Source organism: Leptidea sinapis, chromosome 5 (assembly GCF_905404315.1).
Source record: "Leptidea sinapis chromosome 5, ilLepSina1.1, whole genome shotgun sequence".
In the NCBI taxonomy this organism is placed as follows: domain Eukaryota; kingdom Metazoa; phylum Arthropoda; class Insecta; order Lepidoptera; family Pieridae; genus Leptidea; species Leptidea sinapis.
The window spans coordinates 5,383,343-5,411,183 of NC_066269.1; the positions used below are offsets into that span (position 1 = coordinate 5,383,343).

At 34.6% G+C, this 27,841-nt stretch overlaps 2 protein-coding genes across 9 annotated transcripts in view; both read right to left on the bottom strand.

The window, feature by feature from the left end:
* The window catches only part of LOC126964482 (uncharacterized), a 49,533-nt gene extending 46,142 nt beyond the window's left edge, over positions 1–3,391 (bottom strand). For all 3 annotated transcript variants that reach the window (XM_050807627.1, XM_050807626.1, XM_050807625.1), the window contains exons 1-2: positions 2,997–3,391; positions 133–2,888 (exon numbers count right to left, since the gene is read on the bottom strand). In XM_050807627.1, the coding sequence (XP_050663584.1) occupies positions 133–2,888; positions 2,997–3,071 (2,831 nt within the window). In that variant the 5' untranslated portion in view covers positions 3,072–3,391. The remainder of the gene's footprint in view (positions 1–132; positions 2,889–2,996) is intronic.
* Positions 3,392–4,795: 1,404 nt separating this feature from the next.
* LOC126964484 (uncharacterized) lies at positions 4,796–15,868 on the bottom strand. 6 transcript variants are annotated; one of them, XR_007729388.1, is made up of 3 exons: positions 15,492–15,868; positions 13,384–13,982; positions 4,796–5,472 (listed from the first exon to the last, which is right to left on the bottom strand). XR_007729388.1 is itself a non-coding variant. In XM_050807631.1 (3 exons), exons 2-3 carry the CDS (start codon positions 15,601–15,603, stop codon positions 9,790–9,792), a joined length of 4,305 nt encoding a protein of 1,434 aa, XP_050663588.1. In that variant the 5' UTR covers positions 15,604–15,615; positions 15,698–15,859; the 3' UTR covers positions 8,751–9,789. The 6 variants fall into 6 exon arrangements, 3 of the variants coding, with proteins under 3 accessions (XP_050663588.1, XP_050663589.1, XP_050663587.1); XR_007729387.1 differs by lacking the exon at positions 4,796–5,472 and adding an exon at positions 8,153–8,435 and having other exon boundaries at positions 15,492–15,867; XR_007729386.1 differs by lacking the exon at positions 4,796–5,472 and adding an exon at positions 8,153–8,435 and having other exon boundaries at positions 9,166–13,982; positions 15,492–15,861.
* Positions 15,869–27,841: the final 11,973 nt, after the last annotated feature.

Below are 27,841 nucleotides of genomic sequence, written 5' to 3' on the forward strand. Positions count from 1 at the left end.
TTACTTATTAGAAATTATTAAAGTAAAAAATGTGAACACTCTTACAGCATGAAAAGATTCACATTCTTTCTAGATTTTATTCAGGTGATATTAAAGTTTATGGTAGGTTAGGTGATCTTGAAAAAAACTCACCTGCGATCTTTTTCCCTGTCACTATAGCAGTCTGTGTCTTCAGTTTCATAACGGTGACTGCGGTTACTTCGTCGAGGTTTTCGTAAATCAGGGCTATTCTCTTTACGTTCACGATTCTTATCCTTTCTATCTTTATCTGGTCGCCTGTCATCCCTCTTCCGCTCCGATTCCCGTTCGTAATTTCGTTCATCATGATGGTATCTGCTGTCTTTATCCAAAACCCTCTCTCGATCTCTAATTGATTTATGTTTATCCCTATCGGTCCTGAGAGATGGCTTATACCCTCTGTCACCCTCAGAATCACCAGCAGAAGAACCATGGTTGAGTGATTGTCTACGAGATCCATTTGGTTGATATTCCTTGGAAATCAAATCATTTCTTTCAAGTCCATCATTTATGCTCTCATATGAATGTTCTCTTACTGACATTTCAACAGATGGAACAGTACTCAAGTCTTGTAAGTTTTCTCCTTCCATAATGATGTCTCTCTGTTGATCCTCAACAGGTGCACTATAATCAGGTGCCACAGTATTATTATCTTCTACAGCACCAATTACATTTCTGGATGTATTTCTCATGTTCTGATCCATATAATCAGAGCCATCAACATTTTGCTCACGCAGCTCTGACAAAGCTATGTCTGCCATGATAGGGAAAGTATTGTCCACACCTGTGACTACTCTAGGCTCATTTGCACTACTAAAGTTGGTATTTTGATACTGAGAATATTCATCATTGCTTGGCTCTCCTGGTACCATTCTGTCAAAACCAAGTGGTCTTCTTTCGGTAGATCTCATTGGAGGTGTTTGAGCATAATTATCTGGTAACTGCTGCCCATCTGCTCTTCTATAAGGCCTAGAAATATTTTCTGTAGGTTGACCATCAACATGGCGATCCATATACACTTCACCAGGTTGGTTGTAGCAACTGTCAGATTCATTTTGTTGCCCAGGGACCATTCTTGCTAGTCCTGGTGGTGGTTCTTCACCAGATACATTTAAGTTTTGATTATATTCCATATCTTGTTGACCTACACCCATTCTCCTAGAACTACTTGGTGGAGGACGACTAAAGTCAGTATTTTCTCCATAATCACTGCCAGAGAGATGTGCTGTTTGTAAATATTCATTTCTATCATTTTGTGGCGCAACTTCTAAATTATCTGGTACATGTTGTGTGACAGCAGATGATGTTCTATACATAGATGAAGCCAACAGCTCGTCTGGCTGTTCAGAGTTGTCTGGTGTGGTTTCCAAATTAGCACCAAAACTTGATGGAACATTATCTTGATGTGATATTTTATTAACTATAAGAGGAGATGTTAATCCTCCCCCAGAAGATATTGGTGGAGTCATGCTATGAGGCATCTTGGAAATGGGCTTATGGGTGAATGTACCTGCATGTTTGAAAGGATTCTGTGGCACTGATGATTGATAGTTTGATGGAGATTGTGACATGTTTGATTGTGAAATAGTATTACTCAAACTTAGAACTGGTGGTACTGCATTTGTTGCAGAAGCTTGAATAGAAGACAAGTTTTTTGGTGGTAGTGGTGGAGATGATGTGGGCCTAGTGAGATATCCAGTTGCTACAGGGGGAGGGGGAGGCATAGGAGACTGTCTAGTCGTCACATTGGGACCAATATTAGATGTTGAAATATTGATTCCTTCACTGATTTGTATAGGACTTGTAGCTACAGTGCTATTAATGTGCATATCTCTGACAGACTGAGCTAATAAATCAGCCTGTTGCATGTTAGTATTGAATGGCATTTTGTCATGTGTAAGAGTATCCTCTCGAAAATTTAGTGTGTTTTCATTTGTAGAATTATCTGTGTTTTGATTGTAATTAAGGTTAGAGGAATCAGTATTTGGTCCAGGACTACTCTTATCAGAATTCCGTGACTGATTTTCACTTCTATATGTACTATGCGTCTCTTCTGAATGAGTGAGTGGGCCATCACTAGAGTCTTGGGACATTTGGGATTCTATTGACCACTGTGGAGTTAAATTTTCTAAATGAAACCGCTTTCCTAGTGCCAAATTAGGCATTTGTTCCTTTACTACATCTCTGTCATTAAGAGATTTAACATGATCAGTGGGCAATGCCACATTGTCAGTTATTTCTGTACTAGGTGACACCTCTGGAAAATTATTAGCATTAATTTGATTTTGAGATACATTTGGAATAGGTCCTGAAAACTCTTGGACTTGAATGTTGGACGCAGACTCATGTTTGTTACTTTGTTTCTCTTCCAGTGACCAATTCCAATTATCTGTAGTTGCAAAACTTTCCTCAATTATATTTGCATTTGTATTACTGTAACTTTGAGCCTGACTATTTTGTTGCTGTAAATTTATTTGTCCCGATTTCACATTCTGTTTAGATAGGTCATCCCAGCCCCAACCCCAATTATCCTCCCATGCATCCTTATTGCCCTCAATTTTCTGGTGCACTTGTTGTTGAGGAACATTTTGATAATAATGTTGTTGTTGTTGTAGTTGCTGCTGTTGTGTTGGAAATCTCTGTTGTGGAGGATCATAATTTTGACTGGCTGCATATGTTTGATTGTACACAGGTGATGATTGATACAACTGATTTGTATTTCCTACCCCTGCTTGTTGGGGGAAGGACTGTGTGTATTGCTGATTGTACTGCTGCTGTTGCTGTAGTTGCATTTGCCACATTTGTTGTTGCTGTTGCACTGTTTGGCCACCTTGCTGATTTGTGTACATACTTTGTTGACCTCCATATGGCTGAAAAGTAAGCAGCAAATTTAATTATAAAATGTATTTATACGGAAAAAATTTGGCCACGTCATTGTTTATATGCTAATGTATTTGTTGAATATTGTTATCACTCACCTGACTCGACCCATAGGACGTCTGGTCTTGACCGGTCGGCGGTTCGCCAGCATTCGACCTCTTCATCCAAGACATCCTGTTCTATCTATTATTGCGTAACATTTGAATAGAAACCACTATTACATATGTTATACTAGCACGAAAAGCCTTGTCACTACAAAGTAATATATATACAAAAACACTTTCACTATGTGATAAACCTAAAATTATTGATAGAAAACATTGATTTATCTGGACTATGTACAACACTCGTGTTACGCTCCTTATGACGTTCTCGTTTATAAAATTTTAATTGAAAAATGTATTTGGTATGTAGTTACATACACAAAATAGCAATTATTACCTATTTTTTTCAATTAATTCTTGACAGGTAACCATCGATCGAAGGTGCCTTGTTGGCATCACAGAGTAGCAAATACTATAATTACCTATGTATTCGGTACCCATGAAGTGCATTACATATACATACACACATCAAAAAAGTCTAAGCAACACGTACTAATTTAAATTTTAGGATGGTTTTTCACATTATAACGTTGTATTTTATTTTTAAAATAATATTTTTAGGGTCCTATGATGTTAAAATAACAGCTGTTGTCCTTATAAATTCTTTTATTCACAGAAATTAACAATATTAGAATATACTGCAGAAACTAAGGTACATAAGGAACTAAACATTTTTTTAATAAAATGAAGTTTCTAAAGAAAATGAATTTATTGTGAAAGAATAGGATACTTAATTAAATACAAAGTATGGCCTCCTCTGCTATTTAGAACTTGTCGGCAACGATTATTTATTGAATTAATAAGACTGTTTATGTCATCTTGCGGTATTCGCTCCTAATGGAATTGTAGCAAATCCTTCAGCTGTTGGGTTGTTGTCACTCCGTCCAAGTCCTTTAAGACACGTCTCTGGAGCATGTCCCATGCGTGCTCGATGGGGTTGAGGTCTGGCGATTGTGCAGACCACGGCAATACTCCATTGCCAAGTATTGACTGGTTTGCCGAGCTGTGTGTGAACGCGCATTGTCATGCATTAACATTGTAAAATTGAGCCAAAGGTTTTTGCAAATGGATGGACATAAGGTCAGAGAATAACCTCAACGTAATTTTCAGCGTTCATGTTACCATTTACAAAAACGAGCTCAGTTCGCATGTTCTTCATAACATCCGCCCATACCATAACTGTTGAGCCGCTGTATGGATGAATTTCCAGAATGCACCTGAGCCTTTCAGTATTTCCGGGCCGACGGTACACTCGCACCCTTCTTGTATCAGACTTAAACATTGTTCCTGGGTCCATGTTCTGCGTTCTCTAAACCATTCATTTCGACGAGCGCGATTCCCGTGACGTATCGGTGGGCACCTAATTGGGCGTCGAGCTCGTAGGCCGTACTCATGCAGTCGATTTCACAGTTTGGGGACTTATTATTATTATTACTTCAACACCACTTGAATTTTGTAGCCTCAAACTTACGGCCTGAATTCTGTTCAGCGGGTTCCCTTGTATTATTGTAGCGCTGCCAATGACGACAAATAACACTTCTATGAGAGATACCTGAAATTGATTACTTCCCGCTTGCAACATCCCAACAGCTCTTTGCATTTAATTTGCCGTCAAATGAAATATATAATTGCCGTCAATTGAATATCTAACAATTCAATTTTGTCGCTAACTATATTTAAATGGTTGGTAAAATTATAAAATCAAGACTAAACGTAGTAATAAAAACGCACTTAAATTCAAACAAATTCCCTTTTATTTAATTGAAAAAAACAAAACAATTTTTTTTTTACAACCAGCCAGTATGTAATCAATAACAAAAACGTTTACATATTATGCACTTTGAGTGAATAAAGACTTGGAAATTAATTAATAAAAATGGTAAATTTATAATATCATGCATGTTGCTTAGACTTTTTTGATGTGTGTATTTTATAGAAATTTTAACCTATACAATAACGAAAGTTGCATGGCATGAGCTGTTAAAAAACTATTAACTAAATGGTTATTACTTGTTACAATACTATTACATAACTTTGGAGACTGAACTTAAAACTAGTTAACGAATTACAATTGTTACTTAAAAATCTTTACAAGTTTAGAAATTACACACTAAAGCTTACATTTTGACCAATAGTTAAACATTTAAATCAATAAGAATTGAGAATAATATAATGTGTTCTATCTCGCTCTAAAACTAATGCTATCGCAGTAAGCCGGCCAGCGAGCGCTTGTGTAAGCTCGCGTCGATGCTCGATCGGCGGATGTCAATGAGCACCCACTCCTGTTGCTTATTGATTAAAATTGAATGAATAGTGATCGACGCGCTTTAGTAGAGTACGCTCGGCTTTGCTGTGAGGTTGTGTAACGCGGAGCATATGACTGGTCACGTGAGTGTATCTGCGGTCTTCGAGATAACGTGACGATGCTTGTTCTTCGATCAGCTGACTACAGGATTCTGGTTCAGGTGATCTGCAACATTCTATGACTTGATGTACAGCATTATGTTGAAAGAAAATGTCGAAGAATGTTCTAAATATTTTAAATTTCATTTGCAAATTTCATTTCATGTGCACTATACTGAGGTCGTTAAAGTATTTAACTCTTTAAATTAAAAAACACAATTGACCTATGGGGTCATTCTGTCAGTTTAATTTTATTTATTAAAACTATAATCTCTGTGATTGTGTGATTGAGTGTTGTCTTACGGTATATTACTATGGGGACACGTTAGTGATATTCAAACGATTTTTGTGCTGCAGAAAAGAGCTGTTCGAGCAATCTACAATCTGTCCAGTATAAGAATAAGGAGATCAACATATTAACAGTACCATGTCAATACATATTTGAAAAACTAATATTTGTGCATAAAAATATAGATAGTTTAAAAAAAAATCAGTGACATTCATAACTGCAACACTAGAAATAAACATAATCTTGCTCTGATTTACACAAGGCTTACGAAAATAGACAAATCAGTCAGGGGACAATGTGTCCGTTTTTATAATAAAATCTCTGAAGAAATTTGCAAACTACAATTAAAAAAGTTTGAAGTATTTGTTAAACAGAAACTTTTACAAAAAGCTTATTATACAATTAAAGATTATGTAACAGATAAAAGTGCATGGGATTTGAATTTATGAGCAGAAGGATTGTATTATTCTATTACTTGTAAATTTTCTTGCCTTCAAAAAGTGATGCAGTTATCCTATTTTGAGAAATAAACTATTTGAATTAATGAAATGGTTCTTATAAGATCTAATATTATGGTATATAAAATAATATGTTCTTTTAAGAACGAATCTTTCGGCATACGCTTATTACATATACAGTGAAACCTGGTTAAGTGAGACATCAAGGGACCTGCAATGTCGTTTCACTTATAGAGGTATTCCACTTACCCAGTGTCTCAGATATACAGGTATAAATAAATATCTGTCTCATTTACAGAGGGTTCCATTAATAGAGGTGAGAATACAGGTTGGCACATTAAATTCGGCAGAAACTTCTTCGCGTGTCTTCCCACTTTCATAAACGGATATTAACTTCAGTTTTTCACGTAATGATAACGATTGTAGCTTTCGTTTTGACATTTTTCAAATAAACATCTGTATGATAGTAAAGCGAAACTAAAACTGAAGGTAATTGAAGCTCAAAATTTGTACTTACGTACTTGGAATTACATGTGGAATTTGTGGGTAGAATAAGAATGAGTAAACAAACAATGTTATCTATGATGATAAATCGAAAGAACAAATCCCAGATATAGAGGTTTACCTCGTCCCACTAACAGAGGTAATTCAGTGCCAAAGTGTTGGGTCCTCAGCATGAGTTCCAGTTATGGAGGTTTCTCACTTAACCAAGTTTCACTGTATCTAGTTAATATGCACGATTTATATTTCTACGATCTATAATGCTACGAAGGTACTACGAGTACGTTACAAGTTAGATATTTATATTAATTGATGTTATTGGTTATATGTTTAGCTACATAACAATAAATATATTTTTGAAATAAGTGTCAAGTGAGCTACAGTATTCATTGAGTAGGAAATCGAACTAGAATTTAGAAGGGTCACCACTTCTGTAAATATGGTCAAGGGATGCGATGAGCTGTTCCATATCCTGGTACCAGACACACACTTTTTTTTAATTAATGTTATGGTATGTAGGTATCTAGAATGTTGTCGCCTTGCCCTCCAACCCTCCACTCCACCTTACAAAGCGCAGGTCTGGCCATATATGGAGTAATGTTGTCAGCCTGTCATCTCTGGTCTGGCGAACCCCAGTATCAGCTCAAGCCACTTGACCGCGCGCAACGCAGAGCAACTCGATTTGGCGGTGACCCAGTGCTCTGTGAGCGGTTGGATCACTTGGCGTTGCGTAGAGACGTCGATTCATTGTGTGTTCTACCGCATTTATCACGAGGAGTGTTCTGAAGAGCCTTTTCACCTGATTTCTGCCGCCAAATTCTACCTTCGCACGACACGCCACAAATTAGGATATCATCCCCACCATTTGGATGTGTAGCGGTCCGCCACAGTGTAATTTTCAAGGACCGTGTAGAAAGCTATGGAATGATCTTCCTTGTGCGGTGTTTCCGGGACGATACGACATGGATACTTTTAAAAAAGCGCGTACACCTTCCTAAAAGACCGGCAACGCTTGTGAGATTCCTCTGGTGATGCAAGAGGATGTGGGCGGCAGAGACTCCTATGCTCGTTTTTCCTCTTTTACATAAAAAAAACCCTGCCTCCGAATCTATTCCTATTGTATGTAATAATATGCCACTACTAACATTAACTGTTATTGAATCAAAATTTCGTAAATTGTACAGTTTTGATACCTGGCAGGTCTGGAGAGTCACTTTTCATATTTATATTATTAACTCGCTACCTACAGACCTTTTTGAGGTACCCAGTCACACCACATAACAGGTAACAGTGTCGCTTAAAATTCTTAACACAGATATCATGCACTGTAATTAGTTACTAGTGATTTTTATATGCTTGGATTAGATTCTAAATTTTTGGACAGACTACTTTCAGTTTAAAAGTTTAATTACCAGGGGGTCACAAGCCTCCAGACTATTCTATAATATTACTCGTTTTTCATAATCAACATTTCAGCGGGAAGACGATTGCTGTGACATCATCAGACCATCTTGTGGCCACCAATACTACGCCTTGCGGTACGTGGTCGCCATTCGGGGACCTTACTGCCCCAACAGCCATCTTTCCGTCGAGCTACTGCCACTTCTGTTCCTTAATTATTTGCGCTACGTCGGTGACTTTGGTTCTCCTACGGATCTCCTCATTTCTGATTCGATCTCGTAGCGAAACTCCGAGTAGGTATACTCCCTCTCCATTGCCCGCTGAGCAACAATGAGATTCTTCATAAGGCCCATAGTTAGCGACTACGTCTGCGTTCCGCATCTGGCAACACACATTGGTTATAAGCCTTCGTCTTCAGATACTGTGGTATTTTCGACGAGAGGATTTTACGGAATTTTCCGAACGCTACCCATCCGAGTTGGATTCGACGAGTGACCTCTTTCCCGAAATTGGACCTGCCCAACTGGATTATTAGAGATTATTTGTCCAAGGTAGACATACTCGTAAATAATTTCGAGAGTACAGTTCCCAACTGTTACGGGAGTAGGTGGGACATGGGCATTAGACATGCTCTTCGTCTAGTCGATGTTCATTTTGAAACTATTATCGGAAGCTGTATTGAGGCCATCGAGCATATTCAAATTCAAAAACACTTTATTCATGTAGGTAAATGTCAAAAAAAAAATCTTATTGAATTTACCGCTACTTCGTAAAGGGTTGATCTAATGAGAAGTAGCAAGAAACTCATTGCCACTCTTTTAAGTCAAGATTTACATTTTAATTGTATTACAAATCATTTCAATTACAATATATGCAAAGTGACGCAATAAAAATACTCAAATGTCAAAAACTGAAAGGCTTACACGAGTAAGTCAAAAAAAAGAAAAAAAAAGTAAATTAATACTTATAAACACAAGAGTTATTGAGTATAGTAGATGCATCAATCCACACACACCGTAAATAAATAGAGGCATTATGTGAGCATTTCATTAAATAAAATATATAATAACTTTAAAGGAAATAATAATAGAAAAAAACACATCAAGCAGACCTCCCGGTAACAAGATCATTCAGCCACCACGAGTAGCACCCGTTCACGAGCATGACGCAGGGATCAGCCATCGCCTCCCCCGACCATATTTTAGGGAAAGGGATGACCCGCCCCACGTCGCCGCCACAAGCAGAGGCATTTATGTGAGTCACGAGAAATCTACCGAATAACAAAACAATATTCATCTACATATTATGCAATACTTACTAAATGCCTCTTACTTACAATTTTGTTTCAAATTACATACCTCATAATTATTATTCTTAATATTATTAAAATTCGATCAAAGGCTTTTCATAGTCCACCAACGCCAAGCATAGTGGCTGGTTATACTTCTCCGTCTTCTGTATAACCTGCCGCAGCTTATGTATATGGTACAAAAGCCTTTACGGAATCCGGCTTGTTAGGGAGGCTGGAAGTTCGGGAAGCTGAAGGTTGCAAAGAAAGGAACATTGAAGTTGCAAAAAACCTACTTAACGGCTGGTGTTTCTATTGATATTATCTCCCAAACAAACAGCCTTCCTAAAGCTGAAATAAAACAATTTCAGGAAGAAATTGTCTGACATGATTCTTGTAGCTGCTTGTCCACTGTTGGATCATTTAAATAAGTTTCAGGGTTATCATCTATTCCATTCGGTTTTCGCCCCGATTTAAGTTACCCTTCCGGATTTTTCCCTTAATTTTAGAATCACCTTGTTGTAAACTACCCAAGTTTTGTTCTTGCTCCGTTCTACCGGATACGCTACTCGGGTTAAGACCTGGATTGGTTATTTCATCTTCTTTGCTAATATTCTGCTCATCTATGAAAGCAGAAGGAGCTTTTTTAACCTTTTCTACTTTTTTATATAGTATATTAAGTATCATATTCGGTGAGTTATTTTTGATAAGATTATTTAAATAATCTGTTTTGCTTCCTGCTTTATCAAAACAAAAACCATGCAATTTTTCAAAGGCAGAACAAATACTAAGTCCTACTCTATGTAGCACCCTAGATAAATTTTTTGGTGTAAAAAGTTTTTTCTCGGCTAAGAAGTGATATAAATAATTCCGTTCATTAAAACATGATTTGTGGAATTTTTTTAAGATAGAAGCTGAATTATTTCCTGCCATGCCTAATATTGTGGATAAGTGACTTGCCGTAAACCCTACGCTATAGAAATCATTCAAAAGCTGGGTATTGTTGCCTTGCTCATCAAAACAAACATTGTGAAAATCCTTCAGAGCAGAACAAATGCTAGCCCTTGCTCCATGCAGTATAATAGATAATTTTTTTATTGTAAAACCTGCCTGTGAGAAATGGATTAAATACGCTTTTGCTCTTTCTGTGAAACAAAAATCATGAAACTGTCCTAAGCTACTTACTGATGCACTTAATATAGTGCACAGACTCTGAGGATTAAAACCTATCTTACGAAGATCACTTAAAAGTTCTGTTTCCTTTCCTTTATCATCAAAAAGAGTATTATGAAATTTTTTTAATCTATGTGAAGCATGAGATCCTGATCCACATAACATAGAGGATAAGTTACTTGGCTTAAAGCCTACATCATAGAAATTATTTAAAAGTTCTGTCTCTTCTCCATTGTCATTAAAACAAACGTTATGTAATTCTTTAAAAGCATTGCTAGCTTTAGCTCCTGCCCCACTAAAAATACCAGATAAGTTACTTATATTAAAATTCCTTTCCTTATTCCTTTTTTCAGTAAAATGTTTTAAATACTGTTTTTTATTTCCTTGCACATCAAACCAAAGATCATATAAGTCTTTAAAAGCTTTTGTAGTATTCACTCCTGCTCCACTTAAAATACTAGATATATTAGGTAAATTTATTCCTTCTTTTTTTAGAATTTTTAAATATTGTGTTTTATTTCCTTCTTTATCAAAGCAAAGATCGTATAAGTCATTAAAAGCTTTTGCAGCACTAGCTCCTGTTCCATGTAAGATACTGGACATGCTAGCAAAACTTGCTCCTTCTTTTTCTATAGTTCTCAAATATTGAGTTTTATTTCCTTCTTCATCAAACCAAAGATCATAGGAGTCTTTAAAAGCTTTTGCACCATTGGCTCCTGCTCCATTCAAAATACTAGATATGCTAGATAGATCAATTCCTTCCTTTTCTAGAGTTTTTAAATATTGTGTTTTATTTCCTTTTTCATCAAACCACAGATCATATAAGTCTTTAAAAGCTTTTGTAGCATTAACTCCTGCTCCAGCTAAAACACTAGACATAGTCATAAGATTTACTCCTCTTTCTTCTAGAGTTTTTAAATATTGTGTTTTATTTCCTTGTTTATCAAACCACAGGTCATACAAGTCTTTAAAAGCCTTTGCACCATTACCTCCTACTCCGTGCAAAATACTGGACATATTAGTTAGATTTATTTTTTCTTTTTTTAAGATTTTTAAGTATTGTGTTTCATTTCCTTGCTTATCAAACCATAGATCATATAAGTCTTTAAACGCTTTTGGAGCTTTAGCTCCTGCTTTACTTAAAATACCGGGCACATCAGCTAGGTTTACTTTTTCTTTTTCTAGAGTTTTTAAATATTGTGTTTTATTTCCTTGCTCATCAAACCACAGATCATATAAGTCTTTAAAAGCCTTTGCACCATTAGCTCCTGCTCCATTCAGAATACTGGATACATTAGTAAGATTTATTCCGCTTTCTTTTAAAGTTTTTAAATATTGTGTTTTATTTCCTTCTCCATCAAACCACAGGTTATACAAGTCTTTAAAAGCCTTTGCAGCATTAGCTCCTGCACCATGCAAGATACTGGATATACTAGCAAGACTTATTCCTTCTTTTTCTAGAGTTCTCAAATATTGTGTTTTATTTCCTTGCTCATCAAGAAAAGTATTATATAGCTCTTTAAAAGCTTTTGCACCATTAGCTCCTACTCTATGCAAAATACTGGATACATTAGTAAGACCCATTCCGCTTTCTTCTAAAGTTTTTAAATATTGTGTTTTATTTCCTTTTTCATCAAACCACAGATCATATAAGTCTTTAAAAGCTTTTGCACCATTAGCTCCTGCTCCACCTAAAATACTAGACACATTAGTAAGATTTATTTCTTCTTTTTCCAGGATTTTTAAGTATTGTGTTTTATTTCCCTCTTCATCAAACCACAGATTATATAAATCTTTAAACGCTTTGGGAGCTTTAGCTCCTGCTTTACTTAAAATACCGGATACAATAGTAAGATTTATTTTTTCTTTTACCAGGGTTTTTAAATATTGTGTTTTATTTCCTTGCTTATCAAACCACAGATCATGTAAGCCTTTAAAAGTCTTTGCAGCATTAGCTCTTGCTCCATGCAAAATATTGGATACACTAGCTAGACCTATTCCTTCTTTTTCTAGAGTTTTTAAATATCGAGTTTTATTTCCTTCTTCATCAAACCATAGGTCACATAAGTCTTTAAAAGCTTTTGGAGCACTAGTTCCTGTACCGCCTAAAATACTAGAAACACTAGCTAGATTTATTCTTTCTTTTTCTAGAATTTTTAAATATCGTGTTTTATTTCCTTGCTCATCAAACCACAGATCATATAAGCCTGTAAAAGTCTTTGCAGCATTAGCTCTTGCTTTACTTAAAATACTAGAAACACTAGCTAGATTTATTCTTTCTTTTTCTAGAGTTTTTAAATATCTTGTTTTATTTCCTTGCTTATCAAACCACAGATCATATAAGCCTTTAAAAGCTTTTGTAGCATCAGCTCCTGATCCACTTAAAATGCTGGACATACTGGATAGGTTTATTCCTTTTTCTTTGAGAACTTCTAGACATTCTTTTCCTTCCCCTTCAATTAAAAAATCTAAGAACTGATTAAATCTAGGTGTTCCTTCTTTACCGGCAACACTTTTAGCAAATCTAATTTCTTCATTAATATTGTGTACATCCACACGCGACCTCTTCAATACTATATCATCTTTGTCTGTAACAGAACATCTTCGTTTTCTACTCGTTTTATGATTTTCCTTACCTGTACTCCTTGAATGATCGCTTTGCTTGTGTGAGGAATTTTCAATATCTTGTAATGGTGTAGAAATGTAAGATTGAGAAATATTGTTTGAATTTGAACCAACCACATTACCGTAAGCTTCCTCTCTAGAAACTTTTATGCTTCTCTTTCTATCTTTTTCAATATTACTAAGAAGTGGTACAAGATGGTTCCTGTAATTCACTATGTAAACAATATTATTACCTGTACCTACCTTAACTTTAGTGACATGTAATCCATCTATCTCTTTATCTCTCAATTCTATAGTCCTAATTTTCACGCCATACTTTTCGCATATCATTTTTCCTTCAACTTCAGGTCTTCCCCAAATAGCGTTTTCCAACTTTAGAATTTTTATTTCTGAATCACTTGTATTTTCAATGTCTTCTGCAGTAAATTCAATACGCGGGATATATTCACAAAGTTTTTCACCTTCTCCTTTTAAAGCACTACCCAACCATGAACCTTTTTTTGATTGATTAACCTGTTGTGCATATTGCTTACAATTTTTCCGCAAAGACTTTACACTAAATCCTTTACTACCTGTTTTAATCAGTCCTTTATATTTTAGCTCGTTCAATCCTTGAGCTATGGAATCAAAGAAACAATCTCCTTCACCTATAGCAGCTCCTATCTTAAAGCCCTCAGGCAATTTCTCCCTTAGTGTCTCTAAAAGTTTATTAAGCTTCTTTTTTTCCTCTTCATTCTTTGCATTTTTTATCCCACTGAAAATGGAAATAGGTTCTCTGGTAACAAAATCCAACTTTTCTAGAGTGCTCTTACTATTAGGTGGTTTACCGGACTCTTTATTCTCTGCGAACATATTGAATCACTATACTAAGTTATTCACATGATATTTGAAAAATCGACAAAGTAAAGTTATCTTTCTATGACTAATAACATTATTTCAATAGGTATATATTTCAATATTTTTTGTCATTAAATTAATAATATGGTTGCTTTTGTTAAATTAAATATAGTAACCATGTGAAAAAATTTTTCTTTGGGATGGGATGGTCTACCATGTGATATGTTGTAACTTTTTAATATGGTAACATTACTATGTGCTAAAACCAGCGATATTAGCTAACCTTCGCTAAATCTACATATGAACTGTTTTGAATAACTTTGTTTTATTTCATAAGATCAAGAGTTATTTTGTAAAATATGCTCCCTTTTGCTATAATGAAATTGTTTGACAGCAGGACTGTCAAACTGTGTGTCAATAAATTCTCTCATAGAAACTATGTCCATACAAAACAAATATCCAAAATCGAAATCTAATGGAAACAGACATGGAACTTGCTTTATTCACTGGAAATAGGACACTGGATTTATATATACATATAAAGATAAATATTTTAAAGTAAAATCAATATTTAACAATAAAAACAAATGTTTCATTGTTAAGACAATATTCATAGAACAAACATTGAAAATAAGCCACCTAAAGTGATATAATTTTATGAACTCAAAACAGAAGCTGTAAGTGAAAGCCTTTTTGTTACTGTGTGAAATGCAAGTAATTAAAAATCTGTAGCATGTGCCTTAGAGCTGGAGATATGGGAGGGTGCAATTGATATAATATAGTATTTTTATGTTTCCCCTATTACAAGCAATTGTTATATATATATATATATATATATATATATATATATATATATATAGGATATATATATATATATATAATATAGGATAGGATGAAGCCAGCAAAGAATGAGACAGAAATATGTATAATATTGAAGTGAAAACTTCTTTATCATTGTTGTGATTTGAAAGTTGATGAAATGAAAAAAGAGCAGTCACATCAATTCATAATATTTTACATGGGAGATAATGAGATAGGAGGCATAATACACCAGGCGATCATAGTTAAAGGAGAGATTGTCTTAAGTATGGCGCGAGTATACCTAAATATATTCTGACTCCAAGCACACGACATATTACTACATAGACACCAGGAGAACATATTATTATATATATTAGTGGTGGTAGGAATGTCTTTCATAGCGGTTGAAATCATGTGTCATCCTAGCAACACATACCAGGAATTCATATGCAGTTTAGAGGTTCATGCACCATGCAGGTTTCACTTCTGACATGTGTACTTTGTACGCACTCAATGTTTTTATTATGAACAAAACAACATCAGCTAGTAATATCTATAAATTTGTAAGATACCTTGATGATATATGTAATTTATAAAAAACAAATGTTATGTTCTATCTTCTATTTAAACAGTTCATGATTTCGAATAAGTGAATTATAATAATTTAATATGCAAGCGTAGTAAAATCATAACTTTTTATGTTTAATACTTACCATATACTTGTTGAAGAGTTTCCTTATTATTATTATTGACTTGTTTAAGACCAATGTGTGTTTTGGATCGTGGAATAAAGTCATCAACGTAAGGATTTGCTCTCTTTGCCATGTCAGAAAACTTCTAAACAATAAATTAAATCGACATTAAAAAGTTAAATGCAATCAACGTTCTTCAGTGTTCAGAGATTGGTTTAGTGCGGTACCTATCTTCACTGTGGCACTTCAAAAAAAAGTCTGGTATTTAATGGTACTTGATAGTATTTTTCCATAGTAATTTCAATTTGCAGTTTCAAGGAGGTTAATATTTTTTGATTTTTCGACCCTTCATTATTTCTTCATTATTTATTCATTTTTTTTCTTTGATTTTTTTCATCCAATATTAGGACAGGCAAAGGGTTCAATCCCATACAGCCATTTCTTCTTCGTTTTGCTTTTTTATTATTTCTTCAAATAACAATATCAAGTTTTTTTTATTTATGGTTCTCTGTCTCTGAAAGTCGACGATTCAGCCAACGTCAGGGTAGATAGGATTTTTATTTTTATTCGACTAATTTAAGTGCGGAAAGAACTAAGTTACAAGAAATGATCGGTTGATAAAGCTGTGGTTTCGTTATAGTCTAAAATCCCACCGCTCAATTTAGCAGGTACGTGTTATTTGATTAAACTTATTTTAAATGAACGCTTAGAGTGTAAGCAATGTATTAGCCATAGGTTGCTTAAAAAAGTTTAGCCGCAAGCCTATACATCAACAGGGTGAAATACAGCAAAATTTAAAAGCTATTGAACACTGGACAAAGGAATGGTTACTTTCACTGAATGTCAACAAAACCACTGTTCTACATATTGGAAAAAATAATCCCCGAGTATCATATTGGTTAGACAATAAGCAACTAAAAGCGGTTGATACACAAAAAGACCTAGGAGTGATCTTAAGCAATGATCTAAAATGGGAAGCACACATTGTGGCTACTGTGAAGAAAGCCATCTTGTTATATGAGACAATCCCGTATAAAATGTTCCTTTATACTGATATGTTTCGATCTCTTACCAGTCATTTGATTGTTTGCTAACATCTGTGCAGCCAAATTATCATTATAGATCGTAACAGTTTGTTGAAAAACTCCAATATCTTCCAACAGATATTTCAAGTGTAAAGCTTCCTTCGTTGCTTCTGTCATCGCCATATATTCGGCTTCTGCTGTTGACAAAGCCACTGTTCTTTGTTTCTTTGATGCATAACTGATAAGGCCACCACCATACTTAAAAATATAACCGGTATATGAACGACGGTCAACGGTACATGCCGCCCAGTCAGCGTCAGCCATGCCTGTTAGTGCCATTCCTGATTGTTTATATCTGATGGTTACATTCTTCGTTCCTTTTAAAGAACGAATCACCCTTTTTGCAGCTTGCCAATGTGTATTATCAAAACATGTATTATATTGGCTCAAATAACTAACAGCAAACATTATATCTGGTCTTGTGGCTACAGCGAGGTACATTAGAGATCCAATTAACATTTGGTATGGTATATTCTCCATCTCTGTGAGTCCATTACCCTTCTCCAGTTTCAGACCAGTCTCCATGGGCGTTGACACTGGCTTACATTCAGCCATGTTGAACTTATTTATTAAATTTTCAATATAATTCTCCTGTGACAATGTTATTTCTCCCCCTACATTGGTGAATTGTATGCCCAGGCAATGATGGAGTGAACCCATATCTCGTAACTCAAAAACTTTTTGCAGTTTTGTTTTGACTTCTCGTAACAGCATTTCTGATTTATATGCTAGTATTTAGTCATCCACATAAATGTTTGCAAACAGCTTTTCTCCTCCTTTTTCTAATATATACAAGCAAGGATCCGCTGAAGAATTCTTAAATCCGATTTCCAACAATTTCTCATATAACTTTAAGAACCATTGTCTTCCTGCTTATTTCAAACCATATATGGCTTTGTTTAGTTGACATATCCCATTATTTTTATATCTATTTATATCTAAAAGCATTTCTTTTGCTTTTTTAATCAACTCTATGTCTTTATAATTAACAATTTTATAAATTAATTACAACTTTTTATAAGCTTGCTTTGTAGACATAGTAACCAAAAGTCTTCTTCTATGAGTAAGACCTCTATGATACATCTCAATCCTGTACCTAATCAGAAAAGCATTCTTCAACATCACGAAGAAAACATTTCTAAAAATCTATAAAACTTATATCAGACCATTATTGGAGTATTCATTTCAGGTCTGGAATCGATATTTTGTTAAGGATATAGAATTGTTGGAAAGGGTACAGAGGCGAGCCACTAAGTTGCCTAGGGAACTGAAAAAATCTTACATATGAACAAAGACTTACATAGCTTGGACTCAGCACCCTCAAAAGCAGGCGAGAAAGAGGCGATCTAATTGAAACATACAAAATACTAAATAATTATTATAATGTCCCAAATTTTGAGAGCATGTTTCCAAGGAAGAGCAATCCTAGACTAAGGGGACATGATATGAAGCTAGATAATCAATTAGCATCATCACATCCATTGAAACACTTTCTGACCAACAGAGTCGTTCATATATGGAATAGATTGCCCAAGGATGTGGTTAAATCAAAATCTGTTAATCAGTTTAAGAATAGACTGGACAAACATTTGGATAGATATGGTAAATGATATAGACGCATCAGCGAAAACTGCTTAGTCTTTTATAAATAATCGCAATGATGGCAGTTTCAACATAACTAAAATGGATGTTATAAAACAATTAAAAGGCCTTGATGTTAATAAAGGGCCCGGACCAGACGACATACCACCCATTATTTGCTAAACGTTGTTCTGTTTTCTTAGCAGAACCGTTATTGCTAATATTTAATAAATCTTTTTTGTGACGGTGAATTCCCAAGTATTTGGAAAAGAGCCAGGGTAGTTCCCGTATTCAAAAGTGGGGATCGAAAAGATATAGCAAAGTAAAGACCAATATGTATTTTATCAATATTTTCTAAAGTTTTTGAAAAATTAATTTGTCCGCTACTAGCATGGTACATGAAACCAGCGATGTCAGAAAACCAGCACGGGTTCATTAAAAAAAGATCAACTATGTCTAATTTAGCCTTCTTTGTGGATGACGTAACAATGGCTCTGGATAATACAGCTCAAGTAGATTGTGTTTACGCGGACCTATCGAAGGCGTTTGATGTAGTTGATCACTATATTTTGTTAGAGAAACTCCGGAGATACAGTATCTGCAGGATTCTACTTAGCTGGTTTGAGTTGTACTTAACGAATCGCAAAATGAATGTGGTTTTAGGAGGATATAAGTCCCACACATTTGTTGCGACGTCAGGAGTTCCACAGGGCTCCAATCTTGGGCCCTTGTTATTTGGAATATTCATAAACGATATTATTGAATGTTTCAAGTACTGTCAGTTCCAAATATATGCTGATGACCTAAAGATGTATAGTAAGATTAATGACATATGTGATTCAATTCATATTCAAAGGGACTTGCATAGACTTTCTGATTGGTGCGATCTCAATAATTTAAAATTAAATCACTTGAAATGCAAAAGCATAACATTCAGCAGAAAAATTAAAAATGTTGAGTTCGATTATAGTATCAAAAACAACATTTTAGAAAAAGTAAATCAAATAAAAGATCTTGGCGTGATCGTAGATTATAAATTAAGCTTTATACCTCATATTGACAATATAGTTAAAAATTCACTAAAATTGTTGGGATTCATCAACAGGAATACAAAGGCATTTAGAAAGTCTTCTACTAAACTAGCACTTTTTAATTCGCTTGTTCGAAGCAGACTTGAATACTGTTCTATTGCATGGAATCCATATTATCAAATACATAAGAATAGGGTAGAAAGAGTCCAAAAGAAGTTCTTACGGCACCTAGCATACAAGGATAAAATACATAAAAAGGTTAACACCTACACTGATCTTTTAAAATTTTATAAAGGGTCGTCACTGTCTGACCGCAGGGACTTAATTGATCTCTCTTTCCTAAAAAATGTTATAGATGGAGGGGTCGATTGCCCAAATCTGTTGAGTAGGGTTCAATTGGCGGTACCAAAGCGTAATGCTAGGTCACATGTTATCAAAAAACTAACGTTCAGGCCTAGATTAACTAGATCGAACCTAGGCAGATCCGCCCCTTTGTATAGAATAGTTGTCACCTACAACAACTTGGTTAAAAGAGCCGGTATAGATATTTTTCAGCACTCTGCCCCATGTTTTAAAAAAGAAGTAAAAAAAATTATGAAAGTACTGCAAGATGGTTAGTCATTGTTCGTAGTTATTGTTTTATTCTTTAGTTTTCCTTGGTTATTAAGTAAGAACATAGTAATTTTTTTATTAGCCTTTTTCTTATGGCTTTAATTTGTAAAAATTTTTCAAAAATTGTTTTCAAAAGTTTTAGTTTAACAAAGGATGTATATAATACTATTAAGCATGTCGAGTTAGCCTGTAAGTGGAGTATACAACATTATAAAAGAATTTTTAAATGTATCTATAGATTAAGATAGTTGTATGCAGGTTGGCGTGTAATTAATTTAAGTAGTTATAATTAATTTGCTGATGTAAATTGCACCCATACATTTTTTTAATAAATTGTACGTCATTTTAAGGGAAATTAAATATGGAACTTAAAAATAGGTGGTTGCCAGCTCAGTCAGCCGCAACTTTAGGGTTGACGGGTCATGACAACTTTTTTAAAACCATTAAATTAATGGTTAAAAAAATTGTCCCCGCGGCCGCAAGTGCGCGACTTCAAAACATCGACTAAAAAAGTTTTACTGAACTGACATAGTATCATAGAGGTCTTAGAGTATCATAGACTCATAGAAGAAGAAATTAGTGACTTTTGGTTACTATGACTACAAAGCAGTTATTACGTTGTCATGCTTGTAAAAAGTTATAATTAATTTATAAAGTTGTTTTCTTAAATAATGGTGAATGCACTGATTTGCTCATAGTCTACTGCTGATACTCTGCTCTATCTCATATAACAGGTTATGGGCCCAGAAACGGGCATAAAAGAGAAAAATGAGTAATCACGTGCACATAGAACAATTGAAAAGAGAAAACTACGATACATGGAGGATCCATGCAAAAGCTGTACTATTAAAACTTGGCTTTTGGAGCTATGTTTCCAATAAAATTAAGATAATAAAGAATAATAATAAAATAAGTCTGATAATAAAGAAAAAATTAAGAAATGGTGTCTTGACAGCGGATGTACGTCATATATGAGTAATGAATTGAAAAGATTCATTAATATGGACAAAGCTGATAACAAAACGTTAAGGTTAGCATCAGAAAACTGCCTTGCACAAATCGAAGGACGAGGTCCAGCAAAACTTTACACCTATAAAATACCAAATCAGAAACTAACTGAAGCCTTGTACGTACCATCGCTGACTACAAATCTAATGTCAGTTGGAAAAATAACAGACAAAGGTGGAACAGTTTTATTTAAACAAAAAATGCTATCGTGATGCGAAACAATAAAATTCTGTTAAAAGCAGAGAGACATTCAGACGGTTTGTACTACGTTAAAGAAAACATAGAAGAGAAAGCTAATTACTGCGAAGCAAGCAAAATGCAGCAATGGCATAGAAAGTTAGCACATCTAAATGAAGGACAAATGAGAATAGCACTTGATAAGAAAATTATGGAAGGCTTAGAATTCAATAAAAGTGACACAGTTAAAGACTGTGAAGTCTGTGCTAAAGGCAAAGCAACAAAATTACTGTTAAATGCACCTAAAAATGAGCAACGTACAAATGAAAGATTAGAAATTGTGCATACTGATATATGTGGTCCCATGAGGCAGCCATCGAAAGGGGGTTCCAAATACTTCATCACATTTACAGACGATTATTCAAGATATACAAGAGTATATACAATGAAAACTAAGGATGAAACTCTATCAAAATTTAAGGAATTCAAAAATGAGGCTGAAAGATTTACCAAAAAGAAGATAGTATGCTTACAAAGTGACAATGGGAAAGAATATATTAACAATAATTTTGACATATATTTGAAGGAGAATGGCATCAAAAGGAGACTTTCCGCACCATACACGCCAGAACAGAATGGCTTAGCAGAAAGAAAAAATAGGAAATTGCTTGATAAAGCTAGATGTATGTTGATAGACGCCAATATGAAAGAAGTTTTTTGGGCTTAAGCTATTAATACAGCTAACTACTTGGCAAACCGTAGTCCTTGCACAAGTATTGATAACGCGACTCCATTTGAAAAATGGGTAAAGAGAGTTCCGTCAGTAAGACATTTTCACATATTCGGAACTAAGACGTTTGTACATAAGAATGGAAAGAAAAATGGAAAATTTGAAGCCAGAGCGACACCTGGAATTTTTGTAGGATATTTGGAAAATCACAAGGCATACCAGATTTTCAACCCAAAAACAGACCAGGTAATGATTAGCAGAGATGTCAAAATACTGGACAAAATGTTTTATGAAAACGAGATCAAAGGAGAACAAAAACAAGATGTAGTTAATAAAAAGGAAATAGAAATTATATTTTCTCCTGAAAAAGAAAATGTAGAAGACAATAAAGATTTGAAAGAACATGAAATTGATGAAACTGACCAGGAATTGAACAATGATGAAATATTTGTTGACGCAAATACAGAAACAGATGAAATAGATCCGACTAGTTCTACTGATAAAAGACAGAGAAAACCACCAGCATGGCATCAAGATTATGAGATGGATGCTGAACAATCATTCCTCTGTGAAATAGACGAGAACATGGATGAATGGGAAGATGCAATAATAAGCGAGATTGAATCTCATATTAAAAATAATACTATGAAAATTGTACACAGGAACGAAAGCAAAAATTTGATTGATAGTAAAATGATTTTAAAATATAAATATAATGCAATGGAAGAAATAGATAGACGAAAGGCACGACTTGTGGCGCGTGGGTTTAATCAGAAAGAAGGAATTGATTACACTGAAACATTTACACCTGTTGCAAAAATGAGTACTCTTAGAATACTTATTGCACATGCAATTGAAAATAAATTTAAGTTATCCCAACTAGACGTGTGTACTGCGTTTTTAAACGGCCATTTAGATGAACAAATTTATATGAAGAAGGCGAAAATTCTGGATAAATATTTAAAATACATTATTACACATGGAAAAGACATAGAGTTGATTAAAAAAGCAAAAGAAATGCTTTTAGATATAAATAGATATTAAAAATAATGGGATATGTCAACTAAACAAAGCCATATATGGTTTGAAACAAGCAGGAAGACAATGGTTCTTAAAGTTATATGAGAAATTGTTGGAAATCGGATTTAAGAATTCTTCAGCGGATCCTTGCTTGTGTATATTAGAAAAAGGAGGAGAAAAGCTGTTTGCAAACATTTATGTGGATGACTTAATACTAGCATATAAATCAGAAATGCTGTTACGAGAAGTCAAAACAAAACTGCAAAAAGTTTTTGAGTTACGAGATATGGGTTCACTCCATCATTGCCTGGGCATACAATTCACCAATGTAGGGGGAGAAATAACATTGTCACAGGAGAATTATATTGAAAATTTAATAAATAAGTTCAACATGGCTGAATGTAAGCCAGTGTCAACGCCCATGGAGACTGGTCTGAAACTGGAGAAGGGTAATGGACTCACAGAGATGGAGAATATACCATACCAAATGTTAATTGGATCTCTAATGTACCTCGCTGTAGCCACAAGACCAGATATAATGTTTGCTGTTAGTTATTTGAGCCAATATAATACATGTTTTGATAATACACATTGGCAAGCTGCAAGAAGGGTGATTCGTTCTTTAAAAGGAACGAAGAATGTAACCATCAGATATAAACAATCAGGAATGGCACTAACAGGCATGGCTGACGCTGACTGGGCGGCATGTACCGTTGACCGTCGGTCATATACCGGTTATATTTTTAAGTATGGTGGTGGCCTTATCAGTTATGCATCAAAGAAACAAAGAACAGTGGCTTTGTCAACAGCAGAAGCCGAATATATGGCGATGACAGAAGCAACGAAGGAAGCTTTACACTTGAAATATCTGTTGGAAGATATTGGAGTTTTTCAACAAACTGTTACGATGTATAATGATAATTTGGCTGCACAGATGTTAGCAAACAATCAAATGACTGGTAAGAGATCGAAACATATCAGTATAAAGGAACATTTTATACGGGATTGTGTCCAGAAGAAATTAGTGACCATCCGTTACAAGGACACAGAACATATGGAGGCAGACCTTTTTACAAAGGCATTACCACAACCAAGATTGTTAAAGCTTCTAAAGATGATAGGCGTCACTCAGACCTTGGGAGTATCATAGAGGTCTTACTCATAGAAGAAGAAATTAGTGACTTTTGGTTACTATGACTACAAAGCAGTTATTACGTTGTCATGCTTATAAAAAGTTGTAGTTAATTTATAAAATTGTTTTCTTATATTAAATAATGGTGAATGCACTGATTTGCTCATAGTCTACTGCTGATACTCTGCTCTATCTCATATAACAAGATGGCTTTCTTCACAGTAGCCACAATGTGTGCTTCCCATTTGAGATCATTGCTTAAGATCACTCCTAGGTCTTTTTGTGTATCAACCGCTTTTAGTTGCTTATTGTCTAACCAATATGATACTCGGGGATTATTTTTTTCCAATATGTAGAACAGTGGTTTTGTTGACATTCAGTGAAAGTAACCATTCCTTTGTCCAGTGTTCAATAGCTTTTAAATTTTGCTGTATTTCACCCTGTTGATGTATATGCTTGCGGCTAAACTATGCAACCTATGGCTAATACATTGCTTACTCTCTAAACGTTCATTTAAAATAAGTTTAATCAAATAACACGTACCTGCTAAATTGAGCGGTGGGATTTTATGCTATAACGAAACCACAGCTTTATCAACCGATCATTTCTTGTTACTTAGTTCTTTCCGCACTTAAATTAGTTGAATAAAAATAAAAATCCTATCTACCCTGACGTTGGCTGAATCGTCGACTTACAGATACAGAGAATCATAAATTAAAAAAAAACTTGATATTGTTATTTGAAGAATTATCGAAGGGTCGAAAAATCAAAAAATATTAACCTCCTACTAATGAGTTTTTTTTGGCGGGAACGAGTGAACGAAGGAAGGCGCGCTTATACAAAAAAAAATTGTTTAAATTATTGTTCATTGTGCATATATTTTTCATACTTGTAAATTGTTTATCCTGGTTTATAAATATTCGATTTTTGTGTATATAAATTGTTAAGTGCGCTTCCCCATCGCCATGGGGAAGCGTACAGGTAAAAGGCCGAAGAACGGCCAGAGCGACGCAGAACCAGCAGACGAACTTCCCCTATCCGAATCCTCGGTATCTGACGCGGAGGTGACTGAACGTCTCATTGTAAGAAGAAAGGATAAAGAGAAGTATACCCCTTATAGAGCGACAAATTATTATAGGTTGTACGACGAAAATTCAAATAAGAAGGAATTTATTGTATTTCTCAATCGCAAGCAGGGTGAAGTCAAAATATCAGACAAGGACAGGTTGGGTCTGTCAAATGGAATCAGGAGGCATTGCGTATCGGGTGTGTTGCACCTGAGGTCCGTTAATGCTTTTAAAGTTGGTGTTACCTTTGACCTGCCTAACAATGCGAATGTATTTTTAAAAAATGAAAAGTTACTTAGCGAGTTGGAGATGGTTGCCTCAATTCCGGCTTCTGAAACGGAGGTCACTGGAGTTCTTACTTCTGTTCCCACTGATTACTCCAACAAAAAAATTCATCAATTAATTGCATCGAGTAAAAAAGTTATTGCTGTGAGAAGGTTCATGCGGCGAGTAAAGGACCCACAGGGTGTTGTCTCCTTTGTTCCAACGCAAACTGTTGCAGTCACATTTGCATCAACGTTGTTACCTGAGTATGTAACACTTGATCACTGGAGGCATGAGGTTAATGTATATGTACCCCCTATTAAACAGTGTCTACGCTGTATGAAATTTGGCCATATTGCTAAATTTTGTAGAAACAATGAAGTTTGTTCCATATGTTCTGACAATCACAATTTTAAAATGTGTCCAAAAACTTTAACAAAATGTGCCAACTGTGGTGGAGATCACATAGCTATCTCATCTACCTGTCCTCTGAAAAAACAAAAAATTGAAGAAAACAAAGTGAAGTCCCGTAGTGTTAGATACTCAGATCTCTTCAATGAATCTGCTTTCCCTCAATTAAACTCAAAGTATATTGACACACACCTGAGCAATCTTATAAAATCTGACAAATTTATGAACCTCTTGGTTGAAGCAGTTTTACAAATTTGTACGAATAAAGATAAGTTAACTATAAATTCAAATAGTATTAAGGAAATTCTGAATAACACTTTTAGAAAAAAGACATCTAGTTAATTGTTATTATGGATACATTGAATATAGTGCAGTGGAACGCTCAAAGTATTATTAGTAATAGGCTTATTTTTACAAGGTTTTTATATGAAAATCATATTCATATTGCTATAATTTCGGAAACTTGGTTAAAACCACATCAGTATTTTTTAATAAAAGGCTATAAAACAATAAGGAATGATTGTGGTAATAAACACAATGGTGTAGCAATTTTTATTCATAATAATATCACATTTTCTAACATAAATACATATTTTGATAGTGCTCTACAAAATGTTTGCATTAAAATTAAAATTAATAACAAAGAACTGAGTATTGTAAGTTTTTACAGTCCTTCCAATTCAAATCCTCCATTTAATAAAAACAATTTAAACAGTTTAATTAAGTCCATTCCAGAGCCAATGATATTTGCAGGTGATTTCAATGCTCATCACATGTTGTGGGGATGTGTTGATACATTGCCTCGAGGTAAAGATGTTTTAGAGGTTATAGATGAGAATGGTCTTGTTATTCTGAATAATGGTCAAGCTACCACAATAGGATCTCCATCTTGGCGTCCTAATGCTCTTGACTTGACTTTGGTAACTCCATCATTGGCTCTTTTATGTGACTGGTCAGTTATTGACAGTCCTCTGGGCAGTAGTTATCATCTCCCTGTAATAATAAAAATGGCAGTAAGTAGTGATAGTAGTAGTTTGCAAAACACATTATGTAATAATCTACATTTGCCCACTCACCCTAATTATAAGCAGGTGAATTGGAGTATGTATAGTAACTTAGTTGTTTCTTATTTGGATGATGTTAAATTTGACACTTTATCTTCAATAGATGCTTTTAATTCCTTTTGTAATATTTTACTTTCTGCTGCCAAGCAGTCAATCCCTAGCTGTCTGTTTTCCAAAAGTTCTAATAGTAATAATGTTACTAGTTCTTGTTCACAAAAATCTTTTAAATATCCTTGGTTGCCTTGGTGGAATCAGAGGTGTACAGAAGCAGTTTTAAATGCTAAAAATGGTTACATTAATTTTAAAAACAACTCCACTGATGAAAATTATGTGGAGTTTAAGAGATTGCGGGCTTTAAAAAAACTTATCTTAAAAAGTGAAAGAAGAAATAGCTGGATAGGCTTGTGCAATTCATTTAATCGTTGTACTCCTTTGTCTTCAATTTGGGAATACATGCGCAAATTTAACAAAACTTACATTCCTGACAGTGTGTTGAATGATAGTTGGATTCCAGATTTTCTACAAAAGTATACTTCTGACTTTGTATCAAATGAGTTAACTAACTATGTAAATGTTGTTAATGATAGTAATAAATATTTGATAGAGCCTTTTTCTTTACAAGAACTAAAATCCGCTTTATTTACTAGAAGAGATACATCTTTCGGTCTTGATACCATTCCATATATTTTACTCAAAAAACTTAATTGCCACAGTCTCAACATCTTTTTAAATAATCTTAATCGCCTATGGAAGGAGAATACTATTCCTGCAGAATGGAAAACAGACTGTTTAATCCCAGTTTTAAAGCCAGACAAAAATAAAATGTTACCCGACTCTTATAGACCTATAGCTCTCACGTCTTGTGTTGGGAAGATATTTGAGCAGCTTCTAAAACAACGTCTCGAGTTCTTTATAGAACAAAATTGTCTTTTGCCTAATAATCAGTTTGGTTTTCGCAAAGGTCGGTCTTCTAGGGAGAGTATAGCGCAGTTACAGCTTGATGCGCATCAATGTTTAGCAAGTAATCAGTATCTTTTGTCTGTATTTTTTGACATCTCAGGTGCCTTCAATAGTGTAAATATTGCCGTGCTTTGTGACGAGTTATCAATGTTAGGGATACCAGGTAAAATAATAAATTGGATGCAATCCTTTTTGACTGACAGAAAAGTATATGTAAAATTTAATAAAC